This window comes from Uloborus diversus, chromosome 3, assembly GCF_026930045.1.
Source record: "Uloborus diversus isolate 005 chromosome 3, Udiv.v.3.1, whole genome shotgun sequence".
Classification (NCBI taxonomy): domain Eukaryota; kingdom Metazoa; phylum Arthropoda; class Arachnida; order Araneae; family Uloboridae; genus Uloborus; species Uloborus diversus.
This window is the reverse complement of record NC_072733.1, coordinates 204491602-204513806: the sequence shown is the minus strand read 5'-3', so window position 1 is coordinate 204513806 and position 22205 is coordinate 204491602. Positions and strand designations below refer to the sequence as shown.

Below are 22205 nucleotides of genomic sequence, written 5' to 3'. Positions count from 1 at the left end.
ACAAAATTGTTACTTTTCATCTACTATTGCAGAAAAAAAATCCCAACAATATTATTATATTAATATTTTATAGTTTCTATCAAAGACTTTTACAAAAACTTATCTGAACAATATAATATATAACGAACACTTCATTTTAACACATTTTCAACGTTCTGTTTCTCCGCCCATCTGTTTCATCTATTCCCCTTTTTCTAGTTCTCAGAAAATAAGAAATTCTTCTAAATGCTACGCTGTCAAAGCCTCCCCTTTCCTCCAAAATTATTACAGAGCACCTCAAATTTTGTTTTCAAGACTCCGACTCCCTGAAAATTACTGGAAGGGAGTCCCTCGATATCTTGCCATCCAACAACATGGGAGATTATGTAATGTTCCGTTTTTGGAACTTCAATTAAAAAAAAATTGCTGGGCCCCTAACGCCAACAAATATGATCCACAGTCGCATGTTTTAGCGCGATTACAATTTCGAAAAAAATAACGAGAAGGAATCTCTGAACTTTTTCTGATAACACCATTGAAAAACGCTCTCTAGTAGAACTTCAAGTTTAAAAGTTTCCAAAGTAGAGCCCTAGTACAGTCTTTTCCTCTGACATCTTTGAAGGTTGTCTACAATTACGTTTAAGACTTCAAAATCGAAATATTGGGCGGGAGATGTAAATCGATTCGAAAAATCAATCGAGGACAATCCTTTGTGTCATATTTTCACTAAAGTCAACAAATATGGTATACAATCGGGTTTTTAAAACATTAATTTCGAAAAATTTTCAGGGAAGGTATTCAAAACTTTTCTCCCCTTAACATTACCAAAGATCGCCTAAAAATTCATTTTTAGAACAAGAATTCTGAAAAATTTCCGGGGGAGGATCCCCGAAACTCCTCTATTTCTACGTGCTCAAGATCGAGTACTGACTGACCTTCTTTCTAAACCAGAAGTTTTATCACCTCATTCTCTCCACAAACAATTGATACAAGATAAAAAAGAGATGGAAGCTTCGAAGCTAATTTCATATGTAGAAAAAAAAAATTAAAGTCCCCCCCCCCAATTATTTTAAGGAGCCACTGCTTCTGCCCCTTACATACCAGACACTTCTCATAATGTGTCCCAGCTCCCCCTACTTCTACAAAGTTCCTACGGCTCTGCTTCCCTTGCACCCTCCAGGGAACTTAGAACAGAAACAAATGTAAATTTAAATTATTGGTTTCTGACGACATTCTTAAAATTAAACTTTCTAGTTTGTATTATGTTTTTTGACAGTTAAATGAAGAATATTGTGTGTACATATTTTACTGAGATAGGGCTTAAATTAGTTCTGAAAAAATGTTTAGTTATTTCTTATTTGTGAGCTTATTTTTAATTCAAAAAAATTGCAGCACTAAGCCCCGGTGTCTCATGCCTAAATTCGGAAATATTGACTTCTGTGTTGTTTAAGATAATATTTTATGATTAAAATTTTATAACTTTCAACTGTGACCAAGTTGTAGTTTTTTGACAAGATCTTTAATTTGCTTTTAAATACCTGCAAGCAGTGGCATTTACAAGAGAGGGGTGTTGCATTATATTCCTTCTGAAACGCTTATAAAATTTCAGAGTTTTTACCTTTAGTATGAGTCAATTTTTTCGTTCTATTATTATTTTTCAATGTTTCCCTAAATATAATTATGAGGAACTAGAGGCCATATGAAAAGTTAGATCTCATTTTTTTTTTTTTTTACAATTTTTCTGCTTTGCTTCAAACTTTAAATGTCCTTGCTGTCCATCTTATTTTGACTATTTTTGCATTTCAAAGTATGCATCTAGGACTAACAGTTCAGAAAATAGAGGCTGTGTCAGTTAAACAGGGATACACTTCAGGGGTCTGGCCAGAGCAAATTTGAGTCCGTTAACGGACCCTTCACAAAAATCCGATCAACCAAAACGGACCCTTCACAAAATTCTGGTAAACAAAAGCGGATCTTTCACAAATTGTTTATTGAAAGAGCAAATCTCAAATTAGAGGAATCAACTTATACAAAATCAGCTAATTTTGCAAAAGGAAAAAAAATCGGCACCCTTGTGATGCTCCTGCAAGCCATAAATAATTACTACCGCCAAATAAATATAATGCCTGTTGTTGGTTTCTTTGAAAGAAATTAACAGCTGAAAGTCGTTTTTTTTTTTATAATTTTGCTTGTTTGTTTTATGTTGTTGTAAACTTTTTTGGAAAAGCGTCAACATTCTCTGAATAGGCGTAGTAAGCACTTTTCTCCCCACTCATGATTTAATCATCAATAATATACAGCAAAATGAATTTAGAACTGCAAAGGATAGTATGGGTGGGGCGGATGTGATCGCTTCAGATAGGGTTACAAAATGTAAACTTATCGCCACTTAGTGTCTGGTGGTGCGATGTTAAACTGTTATTTTGGGAGAAAGCTATATGGGTTTGGTTTTTCGATACTAAAAAGGATAATTAACTTTAAATAAACTTTTACTTACCGTTATTTTTTTCTATAGATGTCTACATTTTGAAAAACGCAATCTTTTTACATCCAATATGAGAATCATATTTTATTCTTTTTTTCAAGCTAACTTCGCTTTATTAGGATGCAGATAAAAGAAAAGTCTCTTTATTTTTGTAGCAAAGCTTATTTCAAGTTTTTAAAGGGGAATTCCATTTTCTTTTATGAGTCAATAATTAAAATGCTGAATCGATGGTTTATTTTTTATTTTATTTATTTATTTTTGCTTCAACTGTGTCCAGATATTAATGATATGTTTATCATAGGACACTAAAATGCAATTCAAAAGTAATTTTATCAAAAATATTTATTTTACAAGCCGTTTTTATACTTTTGATTCCTTCACTTTGAGGATTGCAATCCCTTTGCATCCGCTGTGGAAATCTGATTTTTCGAGTTTTCGATGTTTAGTACGCTTATTTAAGAGGTAAACAAATAAAATATTTTTCTATTTTTGTGAAAATCACGGAGTTTATAAGGTTTGAACGAAACTCTGTGCTCTTAAACAGTGTCTTGGGTTAAAAAGTTAAATGCTGAACCCCGGCCTAATTTTTTTTTCTTACAGTTATTTTAAATACTATACAAAAAACATTTCTAGTATAATTTAACATGATGTAGAATGGTGGATAAATATTGATACTTGAGGGGTGCCCATCTCCCAGGGAGCGATGCCTAACCCCTCTCTTCAAATACTAGAAAAACACTCAAGAATGATATTCTCAACAGAAAAGAGAGAAAACACTCAACGTTCAGTGTCAATGATGCAGTTTCCACCATCTCAAGAGTCTAAACTTTTGTTTTTACAGTGAAAAAAAAATTTTAATTATTTGATTTTTCTCAAAAATAATTGGTTTTTTCACAAAATTATTTTATTTTTCACAAAAAACGGACCCTGTGAAAAATCCTGGACAGACCCCTGCACTTTATATCTGCTGTTATTAAGTCGGAGGCAATAAAATAATTTATTTTAAAAAATGAGGCAATTTAATTTGAAAGAATATGGAATATAGTTTTATTTTAATTGATGACTAACTGCAGGTTTCACATCCCACATGTGCTGACTGCATAGGCCCAAATTCTTGCAATACCTTTTTGCCCAAAACACATAAACAAATATGTTATTTAAGAAACTATGTACTTACTATATATGTTTAGGAATGATCTTAATGTATATTTTAATTATTTAATTTTATGCTCAAATATAGGCAAAAAGCAATTGTGGACCAATCTATTACTGAAGCTACGGAACAGGAATATAATTCCCTGTTCCATGGATGCAATATGGTTGAAGAAAACTCTTACAGTAAGTTCTTTTATCCCTTTAAACTCTGCTCAATGTTCCAAGCATAAAAAATTTCGTTGCATCATAAAAATAAGACTATTTAGAGGTCAGGCTAGAGGAAATTTGTGTCCGTTAATAGACCCTTCCCAAAAATCCGATCAACCAAAACAGATCGGTCATAAAATTCTGTTCAACCAAAACGGACTTTCCACAAGTTATTTATTGCAAAAACGAATCTGAAATCAAAGTAACATATATTTCCCGATATTAGCCGATAATTTTTGGAGCCTTTTTTGAAGCTAAATTAGGAGGATCAGCTAATACCCTGATCTGTTAATTTTGACAAAAAACATGTTTTTACGTTTCATATAACATTCCAGTTGATATTTCCAGTATAATTTAAAATATTGTGGGATGGTACTTATACATAATCCCAGTAAGCAAAATATCTTGCCTCCTTATTGCATAAAGGTTGACATGCAAGAAAAATCATCTTGCATTAATGCTGCCTCAATATTGTTATGTTACTCCATTTATGCGGTCAGCAGGCTGCCACAATATTGACTAACAAAGTGTATGTAGCATAATATCAGGAAAATATCAAGGTAAGCTGCTTTTGTAATCCTGCATATGTATTGATATGACAGGATAATATCAAGATGTTGTCATGACAGCATGAAATCGAGGTCTAGGCAAGATGATCTTGCTTTTGTAATCTTGCATATGTATTGATATGACAAGAAAATGTCAGGATACATTGACATGACAGTATGAAATCAGTACGTTTGCAAGGTGTTTTATCTATTTATTTATTTGTATTATTTTTCATTTCAAACTCGAGAATTAAAGTTCATTTTTTAATTATTTCTGTTATTCTTCAAGACTTCAAGAGCTTTCTAGCCTAAGAATATTTTCTTAAAGCTGACATCTGATTGGAAATTCATACAAAGACATTAACAGGGGTCTGGCCAGAGGAAATTTGGGTCCATTAACGGACCCTTCACAAAAATCCGATCAACCAAAACGGACCTTTCACAAAATCCCGACCAACCAAAACGGACCCTTCACAAAATTCTGATAAACAAAAACGGATCTTTCACAAATTGTTTTTTGGAAGAGCAAATCTCTAATCAAAATAACGAGATAATGTTTGGAACCTTTTTTAAAGTTAAATTAGAGGGATCAACTTATACAAAATCTGCTAATTTTTCTAAAGAAAAAAAAATCGCACTCTTGTGATGCTCCTGCAAGCTATAAATAACAACTAAGACCAAATAAATATAATGCTTGTTGGTTTCTTTTAAAGAAATTAACAGCTGAAAGTGAGTTTGGTTTATAATTTTGCTTGTTTGTTTTATGCAGCGGTGTTGTAAGCTCCTCTGAAAAAGCATCAACCTTCAGTCAATCCAGTCGTGTAAGCACTTTTCTCCCCGCTCATGATTTAATAAACAATAATATAAAGCAAAATGAACTTAGAACTGCAAAGGATAGTAGGGATGGGGGGAAAATGTGATCGCTTCTGATAGGGTTACCATTTTTAAACTTAACGCCACTGAGCGTTTGGTGGGAGCGATGTTTAACTGTTTATCGCCACTTAGCATCTGGCGGGGCGATGTTTAATTGTTATTTTAGGGAGAAAGTTATATGGGTTTGATTTTTCGATGCTAAAAAGGATAATTAATTTTAAATAAACTCTTTTATTTCTCGTTTTTATCTTTATATGTCTACATTTTGAAAAGCGCAATCTTTTAACACTCGATATGAGAATCATATTTTATTCTTTTTTCAAGCTAAATGCGCTTTATTAGGATGCAAATAAATGAAATCTCTTTATTTTTATAACAACGCTTATTTTAAGTTTTTAAAGCGGAATTCTATTTTCTTTTATAAGTCAAAAATTTAAATGCTGAATCAAAGGTTCATTTTTTATTTTATTTATTTATTTATTTTTATTTATTTATTTTTTTTTTTTTTTTTCTTTTTGATTCAACTGTGTCCAGACATTAATGATATGTTTATCATAGGACTCTAAAATGCAATTCTAAAATAACTTTGTCAAAAATATTTATTTTACGAGCTATTTTTATACTTTTGATGTCACTTGATATCACTTGAGGATTGCAATCTCTTTGCATCTGCTATGGGAATCTGATTTTTCGAATTTTCGATGTTTAGTACACTTTGTTAAGAGGTAAACAAATAAAATATTTTTTTATTTTTGTAAAAATCACAGAGTTTATAAACTAAATTCTGTGTTCTTTAACAATGTCTTGGTTCAAAAAGTTAAATGCTAAACCTCTGCCTGAATTTCTTTGTTGCAATTATTTTAAATACTATAAATATAACATTTCTAGAAAAATGTAACATAATGTAGAATAGTAAATAAATATTGATACTTGAGGGGTGCCCATCTCCCAGAGAGCGATGCCACCCTCCCGTACCCCAATACTCGAAAAACACGCAAGAATGATATTCTCAACAGAAAAGAGGGAAAACACTCAACTTTAAGTGGCAATGATGCAGTTTGTGCCATCTCAGAATTCAAAAATTTCGTTTTTTTTTTTTTTTTTTTTTTGCAAAATTTGATTTTTCACAAAATTAATTAATTTTTCACAAAAATAATTGATTTTTCACAAAAATAATTGATTTTTCACAAAAAACGGACCCTGGGAAAAATCCTGGACAGACCCCTGATTAATAGTACTCACAATTTAATTTAAAAAATGAAAATTTCTTCATTTTGCGTAATACTTGACTTATTTTTTTTTAATTCATGCTTCTAATTGTGTTATAAAGGTATAAAATGCTTTGTTAGGAATAATTTCGGAAGTTTTTATAGCACATAAAAGAGTAAAGATAGCAATAAATAAATAGATTCAATAAAGTACATTTCCGAATGAACGTCAGAATTAAAAATATAAATATCCCCTGGACAAAACATATGAATTTGTCTTAAAGAATAACATAAATAATCACAGCATAAAATTAATCTTACTCGTGAGACTGAAGTGATAATACGAAATTCTGGGCTGTGTATGTCCTTTGTTTCAAAGTCTAGAGACTGTCTCGGCCATTTCTGTCATTGATCACACATCGTCTGTGATATGGCTTGTCTAGTACTATATTAATAAACAAATGCAGTTATCAGTTATTCATAAGTTATTCCTAAAACAATACTATTCCACACTAATAACTAAGGAACCAACTTAGCGAAGCCTAAAGAGTGAAAAGGCCATGTGCAGCATGGCTGTTGCACAGCTTAAGCAAGTTTTACATAGCTTAAACAAGTTTTACATAGCTTAAACATGTTTTACATAGCTTAAACAAGTTTTGAAACGTTATTCCCAATCTGTTTAGAGTTTTTGTTCCAGAATTATTAAAAATTGTTTTTCTTATCAAATTAATATTAATAAAATTTCTAATTAATATTCTGATTTAAGTCTCAGTTCTATTATTTAAAAAATTATATTGTTTTTAGCATATTTTTGAAATCCAGCCAATTTTCCTCGTTTTTGCTGGCAAAATGACCAATCCTAGTTCCAGTCCCTCCGAAATATAGCTTACTATAACATCTCGTGTAAAATGCAGCAATAACTAATACATTTTTTTATTTATCGTTTGCCAAATTGAACTTCTTTTTTTTTCAATCAATCTTATTTTCCAACTACTGTATTACAGTTGACGCTCATTATAACGACCACACATTATAAAGACCGTCCCATTATAACGACCAGTGGTAAAAGTCCCAACTTTGTTCCTATGAACTCTATGTTGATTTGCCTTCGTTATAACGACTGTTCTGTATCGTCTAATCCAATACAACGACCGAATTCAGCGAACGCTATTTCTGGTGTTCTTTCCAATAAAACAAATCTGTAGCTTGAAATGACCTTGATTATTTTTTACGGACATTTGCCTGAAGTTTTCAATGTAAAATCCAACTTTGAGAGGGGGTGGGGGGCGGGAGAATTACCATTCACCACAGCTAGCAAAAAAAAAAAAGGGGAGGAAACATCGAGAATTTTCCAGATTGCTAAGAAAAGGGAGTTGACAGATGTGTTGGTAGTTTTGTGTTTGAATCTAGTGGTTTTTAAGATTTGGGGTCACCGAGGGACTTTTAAATGTTTCTTTGAAAAGCAAGAAAAACATAATTTATCACCTATATCTGAAACGGAAAATAAGGTTTTGCAAAAATCACGTCTGCTAAAAAGGCAAACATCTGTTTCTGGTCAGAAAATGTAGTGGTAGCAATAGTAGTAGCAGATTTGTAAGTGTGTAACATTTTCCTCCCTATATTTTCTACTTTAAAATTTGTTTAATATTCTGTCATAGTATTTTGCACACGATTTTTCTAAAAATTCCTATTAAAAAAATAATTTGAGCATTTAACTGGAATGTTTGAAAAAGTACCATTTTTTTTTTTTTTTGGAACAGGGCATGCATGATGACTGTGTATATATTTTTTAAATTATACCTCTTATAACGACCACTCGTTATAAAGACCTTTTTTTCTGGGACGGAGATGGTCGTTATATCGAGCGTCGACTGTATAAATAAATCCTTCTATTCTACGGGATGCATTACCAGTGCTTGAGAACTAATACTAGGAAAGTGATTTTTTTAGGACAGGAATATGACACTTTTTTTAGGACAGGAGTATGATATTTTCTGTACAATTTGCCTGTTGCGAAAGCCCAGGATTATAATTAAGGCAACTTATGTTATTTTTCGGTTCTAACCTCTTAATTCAACCACACACTATGAGTGAAATTATTATTTTTCTTTTATTTAACATAGAAATTTTTTCCAGGAGACTGACAGCAAAAATGTTTCATACCCATTGTTGAACTTCTAAGTTTTAGTAAAAACAGCAGACAAATTATATGAACTTAATACTCAAGGAGTCTAACAAAATGGTTATAATAAACAGTGTTGTTGCACAGCAAATCAAAAATTCCTTTTTTTAATCGATAATAATTGAACTCATTTCTAGGACAGGAGAATGACATTAAACCTGGGGACAAAGTTTAAAACAATGTACGTTGATGATTTAAATAATTTAATTTATTTAAAGAATGCTATTTTACACCTTTAAGTATGCTTAATTTTGTACTGCAAGTTGAATTTGTAGAATGTTGATACAAAATTTTTAAATAATTTAAGTTCATTCGAGAAACAAACAGGGACACGCCAAAAGTGACTTTCTGGTTATTTAAAAAGTTTTGTAAAAAAACTAAATGAGTTTTTGTTTTAATAAGAGTAGCATAACGTCAGATAAGTTATTTCTAACTATTAAAAAAATGAAAACGCTTTCTGAGTTAAACAATTTTTGTGTTAGGCTACTGGGACACAATATTGTGAGAATTTTGGAGAATCACCCATACATTGATTGAAAAAATAATCAAAAGGAAAGTTTAAATTTTGTGTGTCTTTTCTCTTCTAGCTTCTGGAGTTTTCTCAGGTTTGCCTTATACAAAAGTTGCTGGTAAAGTGGAGGATATCGTTTTAGCACTGCCGGTGAATGATTCCTCCTCTATGAAAAATTGTGATGGCTCACACAACATTTCGTTACAAGGCAAAGAACCTACCTTTAATGAAAATCAGCAGATTTATAGCATTTCTGCTGAAAACCTGGAATACACAGGATCCTGTTTATTGCATGAGGACTTATCTCCAGAATTACTTAATGTATACACTCTTACTGATATCACTTCTGATAATTTGGCTGGATCAAATGACAGACTTCCTCAACCAAAGCCTGACACGCTTTCATCAATTTTGGAGCCATATCCTGAAACCAACAGCCCACTTTCATTCTGGAGTAATTGTCCTTTGGACTTAGAGACAATGAAAATGGATGATGTTTTCCAAGTAGACAAAGATGATCTTGTCCAAAGCCCTACTTTAGCTGAGCTGAATGCCAATGATGAATCTCTATTTGATTCATTTGACAATTTTGACACTATTTTTCCATCTGAACAAATGTCTCAGAGAACCAAATGTGTGTCTTCAGCATCTGATGAACAATATGGCTCTGTTTTTGATTTTTCTGCAGTGTGTAATACTAATATACGCATCCCTTTAGATGAAAAAGAAAAATTTCAAAATGTTCCTGGAAATGTTAATCTTTCTTATTGCAAAGAACTTGAAACAGCAGAACTGGATATTAAATACAAATCTGAATCTAGTCTTCAAGGGGGGGAAGTGAAACTCCAAACTGTACCTACTTCAGCACAGTCTTATGAAATGCAATCAACTACCGACTTAAATGACCTGTCTGATGTTCATGACCATTGTAAAGTTAAGATGGAAACAAGTAGTGAGGAATCAAAAACCATAGCAGCATTAACAAAAGAGCATGAGCTAGAGCAGCAAATTTTGGTTCAAGATGATCCGGAAAGTGATGAAGAATCAGAACTTGATTGTGATTACTCTACAGAAGCTGGTATGTTTTTCATTTTGTCATATCTCTGTCGTCTCTAAAATTTTAGTAATTTAACTTGAATGTTTTGTTATATATTGAGCCAAAACTGTGATTACTCACACTTGACTCATTTGAGTTTTTGCCATATCTATAAGGACTTCAAATGATATTGACGATTCCAATTTTATGAATGCCCTCAAAGCCCGGAGTCGGTCTTAGCTCATTTCCTCAGGAGAGAGATGCCTTCCTGGAAAACTTCTATATGGAGTAAAACTTTTTATGTGGTCCCTCCCTTTTTTTCTGGGCTCTAAAAATCATTTTTCTCTTCAAATAGATGTATAATGCTCTTTTGTTTTTATTTAAAGAATCCAGGTTTTTAAACAACAAAAGGATACTTGATAGTTGTCCATAAAACATACTTCAAATCATAAATTATTTGTATCTCCCCGCCCCAAATCAAAGTAAAACAGTAGTTATTCTAGTCCTTGATTATTTAATTGAATCAGTGATCCAAAAATGTTGTGATTCCTGTCTTGAAGCAAGAAGTTTATATGCTGGTTGTCTGGGCACCTGGAAAGTCATGGATTTCGACTATGATCAAAAATGGTCATGGAAAGTCATGGTTTTCAACAAAAAATGCTCAAAAATCATGGAAAGGGACAAGTGGTCATTTATTTTGAGTTCAAGAACATGTATTTTTATGTTTATGATTATTAACTTTTTCTGTTTTGGAAAATATTCTACAAACTGATTTTTTTTTTTTTTTTTCAAATTAGACTAATCCTGGTGTAAATGTAACTGTGCTTGATTAAAGACTGGTTGTGATGAGTGTTAGTAATTATATTCCTTAGTTAAGTTTGAATTTTATTCCTTAGAATGAAAAACAATTTAAATTTTTTAATAAAAACGAGAGACTTGTAGAGTTTCGGCATAAGGAAATTTTTTTAAAAAAAATAAATGATTCATTAAAATAGCTACAAAGACAAGCATTAAATTTTAAACAAGTTAAGAAATTAGTATTTCGAAAAATAGCAGCTATGAGCAAATATGAACAGTAATAAATTTATGATGAAGTGAAGTTCTATATAAAAATAAACAATAGTTACCATAAAATATCCATAACATTTCAGAAGGATGTCCAAAGTTTAATTCAGTCCTTTGGGATACCACTACTGCATTGAAGAACATGCAAAAATTTATGCATGTCTGACCAATGATTTTGATGAAGCAGACATTGGGCAAAATGCATGAAAAACTAGGATTGGGAATGGTGGGGACTACCAGCTTGACACTAGGTACAAGCAAGTAGTTCACTGGAGACTTGATCTACAAAATTCCAATATCCTGATGTTGCAATTGAAACTTCCGAGTTGCAATTGTTGTAGTATGGTGACTTGCAATTCACTCATCTGGAACAAAACTTTCCTTAATATATCCTAGGGCTGGTCGATATAGGAATTTCTACATTGTGATGTATTGCCAATCTTACCTCATGATGTTGCAATGCATAGCAATGTAATTCAAGCTGTTTGAATTTGAAAAGTAATATTGCTACATACTCAGTCATTGTTACTATAAAAAAACTGAATTTGTTTTTTAAATAAAGTCATACAGTTGGTTCTCTGTTTAACGACTTTCAAGGGACCACAAAAAATCGTCCTTAAGCAGAAAACATCTTTAAACAGAATGCTTTTAACACTACGGTGGACCATCTAAAACCGTGAAAAGCCGTCGTTAAACAGAGAGCCAACTGTATATTGAAAAATTAAATGGGTAATATAAAAAATATTTTTGTATTTTCTTATGAATCAAAATAAAATTTATTTACAGTAGCAAAAATTCTTTCTAGATATTAAACATTTTAGTTGTACTTAAAAATGGCTTGATTTTTTTTACAAAATATATACAAGATGAATATTACAATATGGTTCAAGATACTTACCAAAAGATTCTAGTAGAGCAAAGTAATAGACCTTAAAATTAGCGTTTTTGTGTATATAACATCACAACGCTTCGCCAAGTGATGAGCAGACGACAAATGCCAAGTCATAATGAGCTGCGTTGTTCCTCCAACGCATCGCTGTGTTTCAGGGAAGACGGTCCTTTGGTGAACCACGACGTATCCTGAATTACATTACACCGGGAACTGAGACTTATGACCTCAGTTCGAAAGGGTTACCGTGATTAATCATTGTTTGATACCAGAGCTGTAAAACGCAGTTGATTTGACTCGTTGAATATCCAATTGCCTTACCTTAATTTTCTCAGTAAAAAGTTTTGGAAAATTATCACACCATCATAAATGGTCGATATACTGGATTTGGTTTGTCTCGCTGCCAAGAAAGAAATTCAGCATTAAAACATGCCAAATGAACCAAGCCATGTGGCTATTGACACCAGAAAGCTGCATATGTTGCTTTTGTAAGTTTTCTGTCTCTTCTTCTCTTGAGATCAGCTGTGGCATTTTTTCCCCTTTTTAAATGAATGGATTAATGTATGTAATAGTGCATTGTTGATTTTATTATCTTATTTATAAAGAAAAATGGTGATCTTTTTTAAAAAAAAAAATACTATTTGAAGAGGAAAGTCTTTTTTCTTTATAGAATCGGAGGATGAAGGGGGGAAAAGGGACGAAAATGCAGATGAGGTGTTATTGGAGAAGAAGAAAAAACGCTATTTTTGGCAATATAATGTTCAATCTAAAGGACCAAAGACTATGAAACTAAGTATCAATGGAAAATGTGGAACATCTGATCCTGTTTTTAATGCTGAATGCTCTGACAAGGGTGTGAAGCACGCTGGCAAGGCACGCCGAGGAGATGGAAATGACCTGACCCCAAATCCAAAGAAACTTTATCACATTGGATTAGAGCTGAAGAAGTTGAATTCGGTAATTGACGAGTTGATTCCAGCAAATGAGTTGCCCCTTAATGCAAGGATAAACTCTAGAAAGGAAAAGAACAAACTGGCTTCAAGGTAGGTAGCTGTTTTGCTGTTTATATTTTCAGTAGTTTATCTATAAGAATCATAATCTGTGACATCTTTCCCTTTAAAAAAATGTCAAGTTATAGACAAAAAATTAAATAAAAATATGTTATTTCAATGAATAAGTTTTCAATCAATGTGTAGTTATTTCTCATTAAACTGTAAAAAGGGATTTGAAACTTTATAGGGGAAAGGTTGGCACATGTGAGCATGGGGCACATGTGAACATGGTATGTTTTACTAGGATAACATCAAGCAAAAAATCTAAAATTCTCAAGTAATGGAAGTACCAATGCTACCCCTTGGCCAAACTTTTAGGGAAAATAGCCAGTTTATGTTTATGTGGTGACAACTTCTTTGTTTTAGCAGGTGTTGTATTATGATTTTATCGCTGTCATCTTCACGTGAAAACATATTTTAAACTTACTAATAAGTTAAACTTGATTGTTACAAAAAATTATATAAACGTAAAAGTAAATTTAGGACAATTTAAATTTTTTGATTAAATTAAGAATTCTGTATTTTTGAAAGTTAGTTCTAAGGTAAATGATGGAGCACTTGTGAACATAACATGTAGAGGCACATGTGAATAGTTCCCATTAGTGTAGAGTTATAAGTATTGAAAAAGTGTAATGATTTATAATTATTTTGCTACAGTCAATTTAAATTTATTGTTAATATATTACATCATTATTAATTACTTAATTATTTATTTTATTATTAATTTTTTTAATTCTTTCATTACTAAATAGTTGGCCCACAATTTAGTGTTACATAATTTGCACATGAAAAAAAAAATTCCGTTAACTAAAAACTGAAGTTTAAAATGAATCATCATATTATGTATGAAGATTAAACGCACTATACAACAAGAATAACTTTACATGGTAAAATATTCTTTGTATTGTGTTGTCTTATAAGTTTTTTTTCTTGTAGATCCAGTGATTAGAACATGTTACAAAACTTTTAAAATATGACAGTTAGCAGAGTTTTATAGTTCAGAAAAAATATTTTCTTATTGACGGTTACCGTACAACTTAAACTAACACAGTATAGGTTACAAATCAAATTGGTCTCAACCAATGGCAATTTTTGGCTGATGGGCTGATGGCAGATTGTTTTTTGTTTCAAATGGCCGATGGCCAATGGAAGCACTTTCCTAATGACGACAGAAATGTAGGTTTCAAACATTTTGCAAGGAACAAAACAGTATTCATTATGTTGTAGAAACCAATGGCAAGTCATGTTTAAGAAAATGAATGAATAAATAAATATAATAGTTAAATAAGGTCTCTGACATTTCTCATTCTTTAATGAAAATATTTTGTCGAAAATCATAGCAAAGTAGAGAAAATTATGTCTGCTGCAAAAATATATCTCTAACAGAAAAGATGAAAGAGAGGAATTTAAAGAATTGTTACGAAAAGTCACACCAATATGCTAGTAGTTAGATGTTTGAAGGTAAAAACGAAAGTAAACCAAACTTTTACCAATGATTTCTTGTATTTCAACAAATAAAAGGGTAAAAATCTAGAATATTACTAAAAAGGGTAAGTGCTCCAATATTCGGCCAGTCTCCAGTAGTCGACCACAAGGACATAAAACTGCTTATGAATAGAATATATATAACTCAAAATCTGATATAATGCATTCCCACATTCCTTTACATATCCTCAATTATCATTGAATAACAGTGAAGTTGTAATTGCTTTTCATTAAGTAGTAATGAGTCATTTTATTTTAAATGGTGTGCCCATCATCCTAGTTTACGATTCTGCTTATTTTTTTGCTAAGAAGACACATCATCTTTAAATATTAAGTGCCCTTCTTTTTTTCGTTCTACTGTAAATTTGCTTTTACATATGTTTTAATGGATTGTATAACATAACGTTTCAATAAAAAAAATAAACTCCTTTTCAAACTCGATTATTTTTAGAGGTGTGGCCGACCACTGGGTTCTGAATTCATATGCATTTCCAATTGTCGGTCATGGCAGATTGATCACTGGTTCTATACTGTTTGACTGATGTACCCATTAGTTGACTATGTACTTAATATGGATTTTCTAAAGTTCATCAAATGGTAAATAAAATAAGGTATTGACGCAGTGGCAATTCGGCTGTTTTGAGTAAAAATTTCTTTTCTAACATCATTTCTTCAAAAGAAAATGTTTTAATTTTGTGCCTTAACTTTTTTCGACAAATAATCGTTTCATCATTTTACTGCTTCTAATGTTGATTTTAGTGAAGACTTCTTGTAAACAGGGTAGAAAACAGGTTGTAAATTCAGTTCGTCTTTGCGTTCAGAATATAAATTCTAGTACTCAACTTGTCAATATGAAATGGTAATTTATTGGGTTTTTTTAATCAAATCATGATGTGCTGATGAAAGTGATAAAAGAAATCATTTGACTTCAATTAGCATTTCATTGGCAATAAAAAAAAATATTCCCATTGCAAAGAATTATGAAGTAATACTTCAATAGTTACGTTAGCTCAAATTGTTTCAATGAGGGTTAAGCATATGATTATTCTTTCTATTGCTCATTTTGCTAAACTATTTGCATCACCAAAAGTTCAAAAATCTTATATTCTATTCAGACTAATTATTCCAAGTATTGGTAACACTTCTTATTACTGCTTCTGACCAAATATTTAATTCATTGGGTTTTCTTCACAAGGAAATCAAAATCTACTTCTTGTTTAAAAGTATACCGAATTTGCGCATTTGTTTTAAAATAACATAGTTTCAAAGTTGCATTAGGTTGTTACCCACTCCATTTTAGTTTATTCATTATTTACTAATGCTCTTGTTCAATGCTGTAAGTGTACCTTCATGATGTCCCCCATTTCTCAATTTCAATTTACCCACATACAGGCCCGTCATTTGAGCAATTTAGGGTGAGGGGGGGGAATTGACCCTCTGTATTTTCAAAGCATAACTTAAATGCAAATTCTTGTTTGTATTTTGATGCTTTTTTTCCTATAAAATGCAATGAATTCATATCCTTTGCCCCCCCCCCCCCCCCCCGAAACCAGAAAATATGGACCTGCCGACATAATTCGTATTACTCCAGTTTGCTCACAATAAAAGTACCCCCATTTTTACGATAAATTTTGTTTTAGATGTGCCTACGATGGCCAATATTTTAAGTGCTTTTTGAGCAGATTTTTACTTGCTTTGTTTCGAAGTGAAATTTTTTCCAAAACTACAATTTTAATTTTATGTAGCATATGTTGAAGATTCGTTCTAATGAACATAGACTAGTCTAGTGTCAATGGTATTCATCATTAACTCACTCATTATTGATTATGAATTCTATCGACTCTTTTATTCAGTCAGTATCTTAGTATACACACAGTTAAAACTTTTGCTCCATGGGTGGGTGGTTGGGGATAGAATCTACATTCTCATGCTTTCAAAATTCCTTTCCTGAAAAATCCGGGTCTTTTCCATTCTTTAATTTCTATTTTTGCAATATATGATACTACTTTAGTAAGTGATGTAGAATATAAATAATAAAAATTTATTGCATGGGTGATGCATATCCAAACTGATTAAAAATTGAAAAACAATACAAAGATGGATGTTACGAAGATATCAAGAATACAGAATTCTTTTGAAATTGTCATAATTAATTTTGTTTAGTACAACGCTGTGCTGTAAGTTTCCCATTAAATTTTGTTTAAATTTATTCACTCATGCCCAATAAGAGTAATGAAAATGAAATGGCGGACTACTGGGCTCATACATGGCGAGAACAGGATCTCTGTGGCTGACTACTGGAGCATTTTCTCGTGTTAACAATAGGATAGGTTTTTAAACAAAAATATTTTTATTTTTCTCACAAATTAGTGAATCATTATCAGAAAGATATAGCCTAAAGCGTTACGATGATTTTGTTGTATTGATTGCTGAAATTTATTGGTTAACAAAAAACAGCAATCGTTGTCTTAAATGGCAGACTACTGGAGCTCTTACTCTATCTTAGTTCAATTTTGAAAAATTACTGGTAAAGAGCACCCCACTCCCTAACATCTTCGGATGCCGTCTAAATTGCATTTAGAATATTCCAATTTGAAAGATTGTTACGGGAGAGTCATTGAACTCAATCCCTTTCTTTAGCGTTGCTAAAACAGCTAAGAGTCGCATTTTAAGAAATTTTGTTTTGGAAATTACTTCTTATATTAAGTTTCTGTCGAAGAGTGCCTAAATCCTAAAACTTCCCCTAACGCTTTCAAAGATGGTTTGTGATCGTTGTTTGAAGACAAACTGAATATTAAATACTAATAATAGTAGTAAATCTAAGTTTCTAAGAAAACTTTCAGTTATCAATATCTCTATAACTAATATTCATTTCAGAGCAAAATCCAGTTCTATATACACACTATAACACAACAACCGTTACACCAAGTCTAGAGCTTTTTTAACATACAGAACGTGAATATACTTACTAAGTATCTGAGCTGGCCTTAGGCGGATTAGAGCAAAAGAGTCCAATCGGGCCCCGCACCTCCCGCGTCAAAAGAAAAAAAACCTTTTTTTTTTTAATCTTTTTTTTCTCTTTTAGATAAACAAGAGAAAAAATTTATGAAAATAAAAAGTTCAAATGTAATATTTAACTGATGATTAATCTGGAAGTGTCGAGCTATTTTTAGTCCAATCAATGGAGTAAAGGAGGTTCCTTAAACCTTTAGCTAATTTTAAATTCGCTAAAAGCATTGAGAGTTAAAGTTAGCAAAATATTGTTCCAATACTACTTGTGTCAAGTAAATTTCCGGAAAAAAGTTAATTACAAATACAACAAATACAAATAGGATTACAAATTACTATTTTCATCTAGGTCTTATCTACAGTTACTGCTTATTTATTTTCTGAGTTTGAAGGTTATTTCACTAAATGAAGCATTTCCTATGAAAAGAAATCAATATCAATGTGCAATATTATTACTTTTGATTCTCTATAATACCAGGTGTGCCCAACCTTTTCTGACTGAGGGTCAAACCTCATATTAATATGATTCTCGTGGGCTGGAGCACATATAAAAATGTAAAAATATTTTCCTCCCTAGATTGAAAAAAAAAATTGTGGAAGAGAAAGCAGAATTACAGAGAAGGTTGTCATTGTTACTAATATTGTTAAGGCAAAGTTTGAATCTGCTTTCTAGAAAACTTTTTCTGCTTCTGCTGCTGAAAACATTTCGCTCCAAATTTGTAGCATTGTGACTAATAGTGGTTTTCTTTTTGTAACCTTAAAGAAAACAGCGGGCCACGTTCAGCTTTGCAAGCCGTATGTTGACACTACTGCTTTATACGGCGCAACATACAAGAATTGTGTTTTGAGTGCTCTTTCATTACTTTATTTTCGAAATGAGACAAACAATATTTTCAGCAGTATATTATTACTATGAGGCCAAATAATATGATGGGAGTAAAATTTTTGAGTCCAATCTAAAAGTTAAACGTTTTAGCCTAGAATTAGTCGAGAGAGACAAGTGACTGATTGAGGACGACTTTTTAGTCCTGATGAGGCACCATATCTCCAAGGTGGGACTTGCCATCCCATCCGTCTCCTCGCAGTGAAGGAGGACTGTTAGATCACAGCCCTACTTAGAATATAAGTTGTTACATCGCAATAAATAAGTTTTTAGAACTTCAATAAAGAACATTTCTGAGCAATGGGGGTTCAAAATATCCATCCCTCTCGCTAAGTCTAGATTTCGGATTTTAAAAGTTCAATGTCAAAACATTGATACTGGCAGCCTCCAAACTCTGCTTTTTCATCTAACCTGATTGTCAGGAGTTCTCTAAAGATTACCTCAAATTGAGCCTTAAAGTTTTCTATTTCGAAACATTTCCAAGTGGACATTTCTAAAGTGGGAGATTCCGTCTAAAATTTTGTTTTTAGGTCTTGTAGCTTTTCTGCCAAAGCACTAGTTTAACACTTCTCAGTGTTCAACTTGTCTAACATTTTTTAAATTCACTCATTCTTTTTCTGTATCTCAAATTAAATTCATTCATTCTGTAAATGGCTCCTCCAGAATTCCCCATTGATGCCCAACATTTGTTGAGGCCGGCTCTGCTGGGTATGTTACGTACTGTTAAACATTATTAAAAGCTGACTTATTTTTTGGCTAAATGAGTTGGAGTTGTTTGAAGATATAATTGGTTTGAAAGAATAAAAGCATTTATGTAAGTTTTCAATCATTTTTTTTTTTTACATTCAATAATATTAAAATTCATTAAGTTGAATTTCTTAATTTTTTCTTTCTTTAGCCATTCACCTTAATAGCTATGGAGAAATGATTTTCTTAATTAGTTATACTAGGTTCGAGGAAAAGTTAAATATAATATTTACAGGAATGTATTTTTTTTTTTTTTTTTCATTTTTCATTCCTAAAAATTATGTTCAAAAGCTGCAGTGAAAATAAAATTACAGCATGCAACCATTTTTTAAGGCAACAAGCCAACAAAAGTATAAATAAGGATCTTAGTGAAAAAAACTATTCTATTTTTTAGGCCTCAAAAGTAAAAAAAAAATAATTTGGGATTTTACTCACCATACATACCCTGAACTTGGCATTTCCCGCACTATTCTTATGATTGAGTGTTTACTGCAGTTAGTCTTCAATTATTAAGGGTCAGAAATATTGAGGTTTTTGATTTCTGTTCTGGAAAACAAATTCCAGCTATATTGCCCCATGACATTGGTTGATCCCCCAAATTTGACCCTCGTTTTTGTACTAAACTTCTCCACTAATATGCTAATACATACTGTAATTATTTCAACAAAAGAGCATAAAATTCTTAACTCAAAGTGAGTGTTTGATAAGTGTCTGCTGTGTTGTCAAAATTTCGGTAGTGATCTGACCTCGGCAATCCAAAACTGGTGTTGGTACTGTTGCTGCCCTATTTCGGGCCCTATGCTGTACTTACTTTTAACTATGAAGATCTATTAATAGATCAATAAAAGTTAGATTTTTTCCTTTTGAATTTTCGAAAAACATCAGCATTTAGATGTGTTCCAAGGTTGATGGGCCGGTATGATGAGCCGCGGATGCCGATTTCTAAAATTTTGAACTATCGGCCTTGGTGCATTGGTCGAAGGTTAAAAACCTTCAATGTAATTGGTACATATGTGTATGTTTTATATTCAAGAGTTTCGTTTAAATATGATGCTTATCCTGCCTTTTTCAAGTAAAAAAATATTTTTTAAAAATCTGGAAAAATTCTAGGGCACAAAGAAAAGACTTCAATCAGGACATTTTTGCTTTGAGAAACTGATTTTAAACACAGAATCTAAACTTATTTAACAGATATATATTTAATTTCTTATCAAGAAAATTTATTGCATTACATTTGAGAGCTTTTGCTATGCATTATTTTTGTAAGTTATTATACAATAATGATGGTACAATCCAATTAACAAGCACCCAACAAGAACGTTTTTTTGATCAGTTAAAATTCATCATAAAAATTTTTGTTATCAAATTTTCCATTACGTGAGTCCGGATTAACTTGACTCAACTTGTGAACAGAGCCGCCTTCTTTTTAGGGTGGGGTGAAAAAAAAATGAATTGTCAAATTTTTAAAACATATAAATGATTTTCTTTGCAAGTGAAAAAGACCAAAAAGCATATTTTAAACTCCTGTCAGATATTATTATACTCTGGTGTGAGAACCAGAATCAAAATACACAGGACACATAGCAATTCCGTGCAGAGAAGTTGAAACTATAGAGTATAACATTATTAATTTCTTACCATTAGCAGCCACTTGACAACATGGTTGTTGTTGGTTGCGATGGTACAAATACTGGTGTGGCAGGTGTCATTCATCATCTAAAGTTAAAACTAAACCAACCAATTTGGTTGTTTGTTTTTGGCTCTGTATGCAAATGAAAAGGGACCGCAAAAAGCTTCGAAGAGAAAAAACGTTTCTAAAATATTAGGTAACATTTAAATAATTATTTTGCATTTGAAAACGAGATTTCTTTTTCTTCTAAGTTTGGAGTTGTCCATTGAACACTACTTACTGAGATTAGGAGACACTATGTTGCAAGATCATAATGCATAGGTCGTCAAGCCGTTTTCTTTTTCGACAATATCCACTGCCTGTCATCATATGAATGAATGAATGTTTGATAGACAAAACTTCAGACAGAGAGAGCAAATTGAAATCTACCTTCCAGGATACTTATCCCATTTTTAGCTCTGTCTATAAAATAAAAAATATCGACTGCTCGTTTTCAAAGCAAAGTGCGTTCTTATATTTTCCACAACCTACGCCTACAAATCCGAATTTTCAAACTAATGCTAAAACTAAATATGGAAGCTGTATAGATGCTGAACCTGATATTCAACTTAAGCCATAAAAAATTAAATCCAACATATTAAATTATGCCAGCAAAAACAAATTCACTATTCCCATTAATTCAAAGTTCAATTTTGAACTTAAATACATGTGTGACCCTATTGATTTCTGTCTGTGCAATTTGATTTTTTTTTACTCCAGAATTTGTAAGTAAAGTTAAGCAGTGTGAAGCTCTCATCTAATTGGAACTGGTTAATATTATGCAGGCTAATTAAACTAGAAACTACAAGTATGTATACACTTTGATGGCACTGGTCTGCCCTGAATATTGGTCCATGAAAGGGGTCCACTGGCACTAAAAATTGGGAAGTCCTGATGTAGAGTATATATAGGGGAAGTATGATGAGATTTTTTTTCAATTTATTTTTGTAACTTACAAAAAAAGTTTTTGAAGAACTTAGTCATGCATTCTTATTTAGTCATCTTTTATTTTTATGTTTTAAATAAAGATTATAAAAAATTATTGAAAAACATTTGCCCAGTTATTCTGAATGTTTACAAGTATATCAAACCTAACTGGGAAGGATTGATGCTCTTGCAAGGTAGGTTTGATGCAATGCCATGCAAGTTGAAAAAAAAAAAAAACACACACACACAGAAAATTTATGTTTGAAGCAATTCAGGGCTCGAAAATTATATTGTC

The 22205-nt window shown here is 31.9% G+C and overlaps 1 protein-coding gene across 1 annotated transcript in view; it reads left to right on the top strand.

Moving 5' to 3' along the window:
- Nucleotides 1-9991: 9991 nt before the first annotated feature.
- The window catches only part of LOC129218523 (protein CREBRF homolog), a 34854-nt gene continuing 22640 nt past the window's right edge, over nt 9992-22205 (top strand). The window contains exons 1-2 of the mRNA XM_054852812.1: nt 9992-10226; nt 12809-13181. Coding sequence (XP_054708787.1) covers nt 10028-10226; nt 12809-13181 — 572 coding nt within the window. The 5' untranslated portion in view covers nt 9992-10027. The remainder of the gene's footprint in view (nt 10227-12808; nt 13182-22205) is intronic.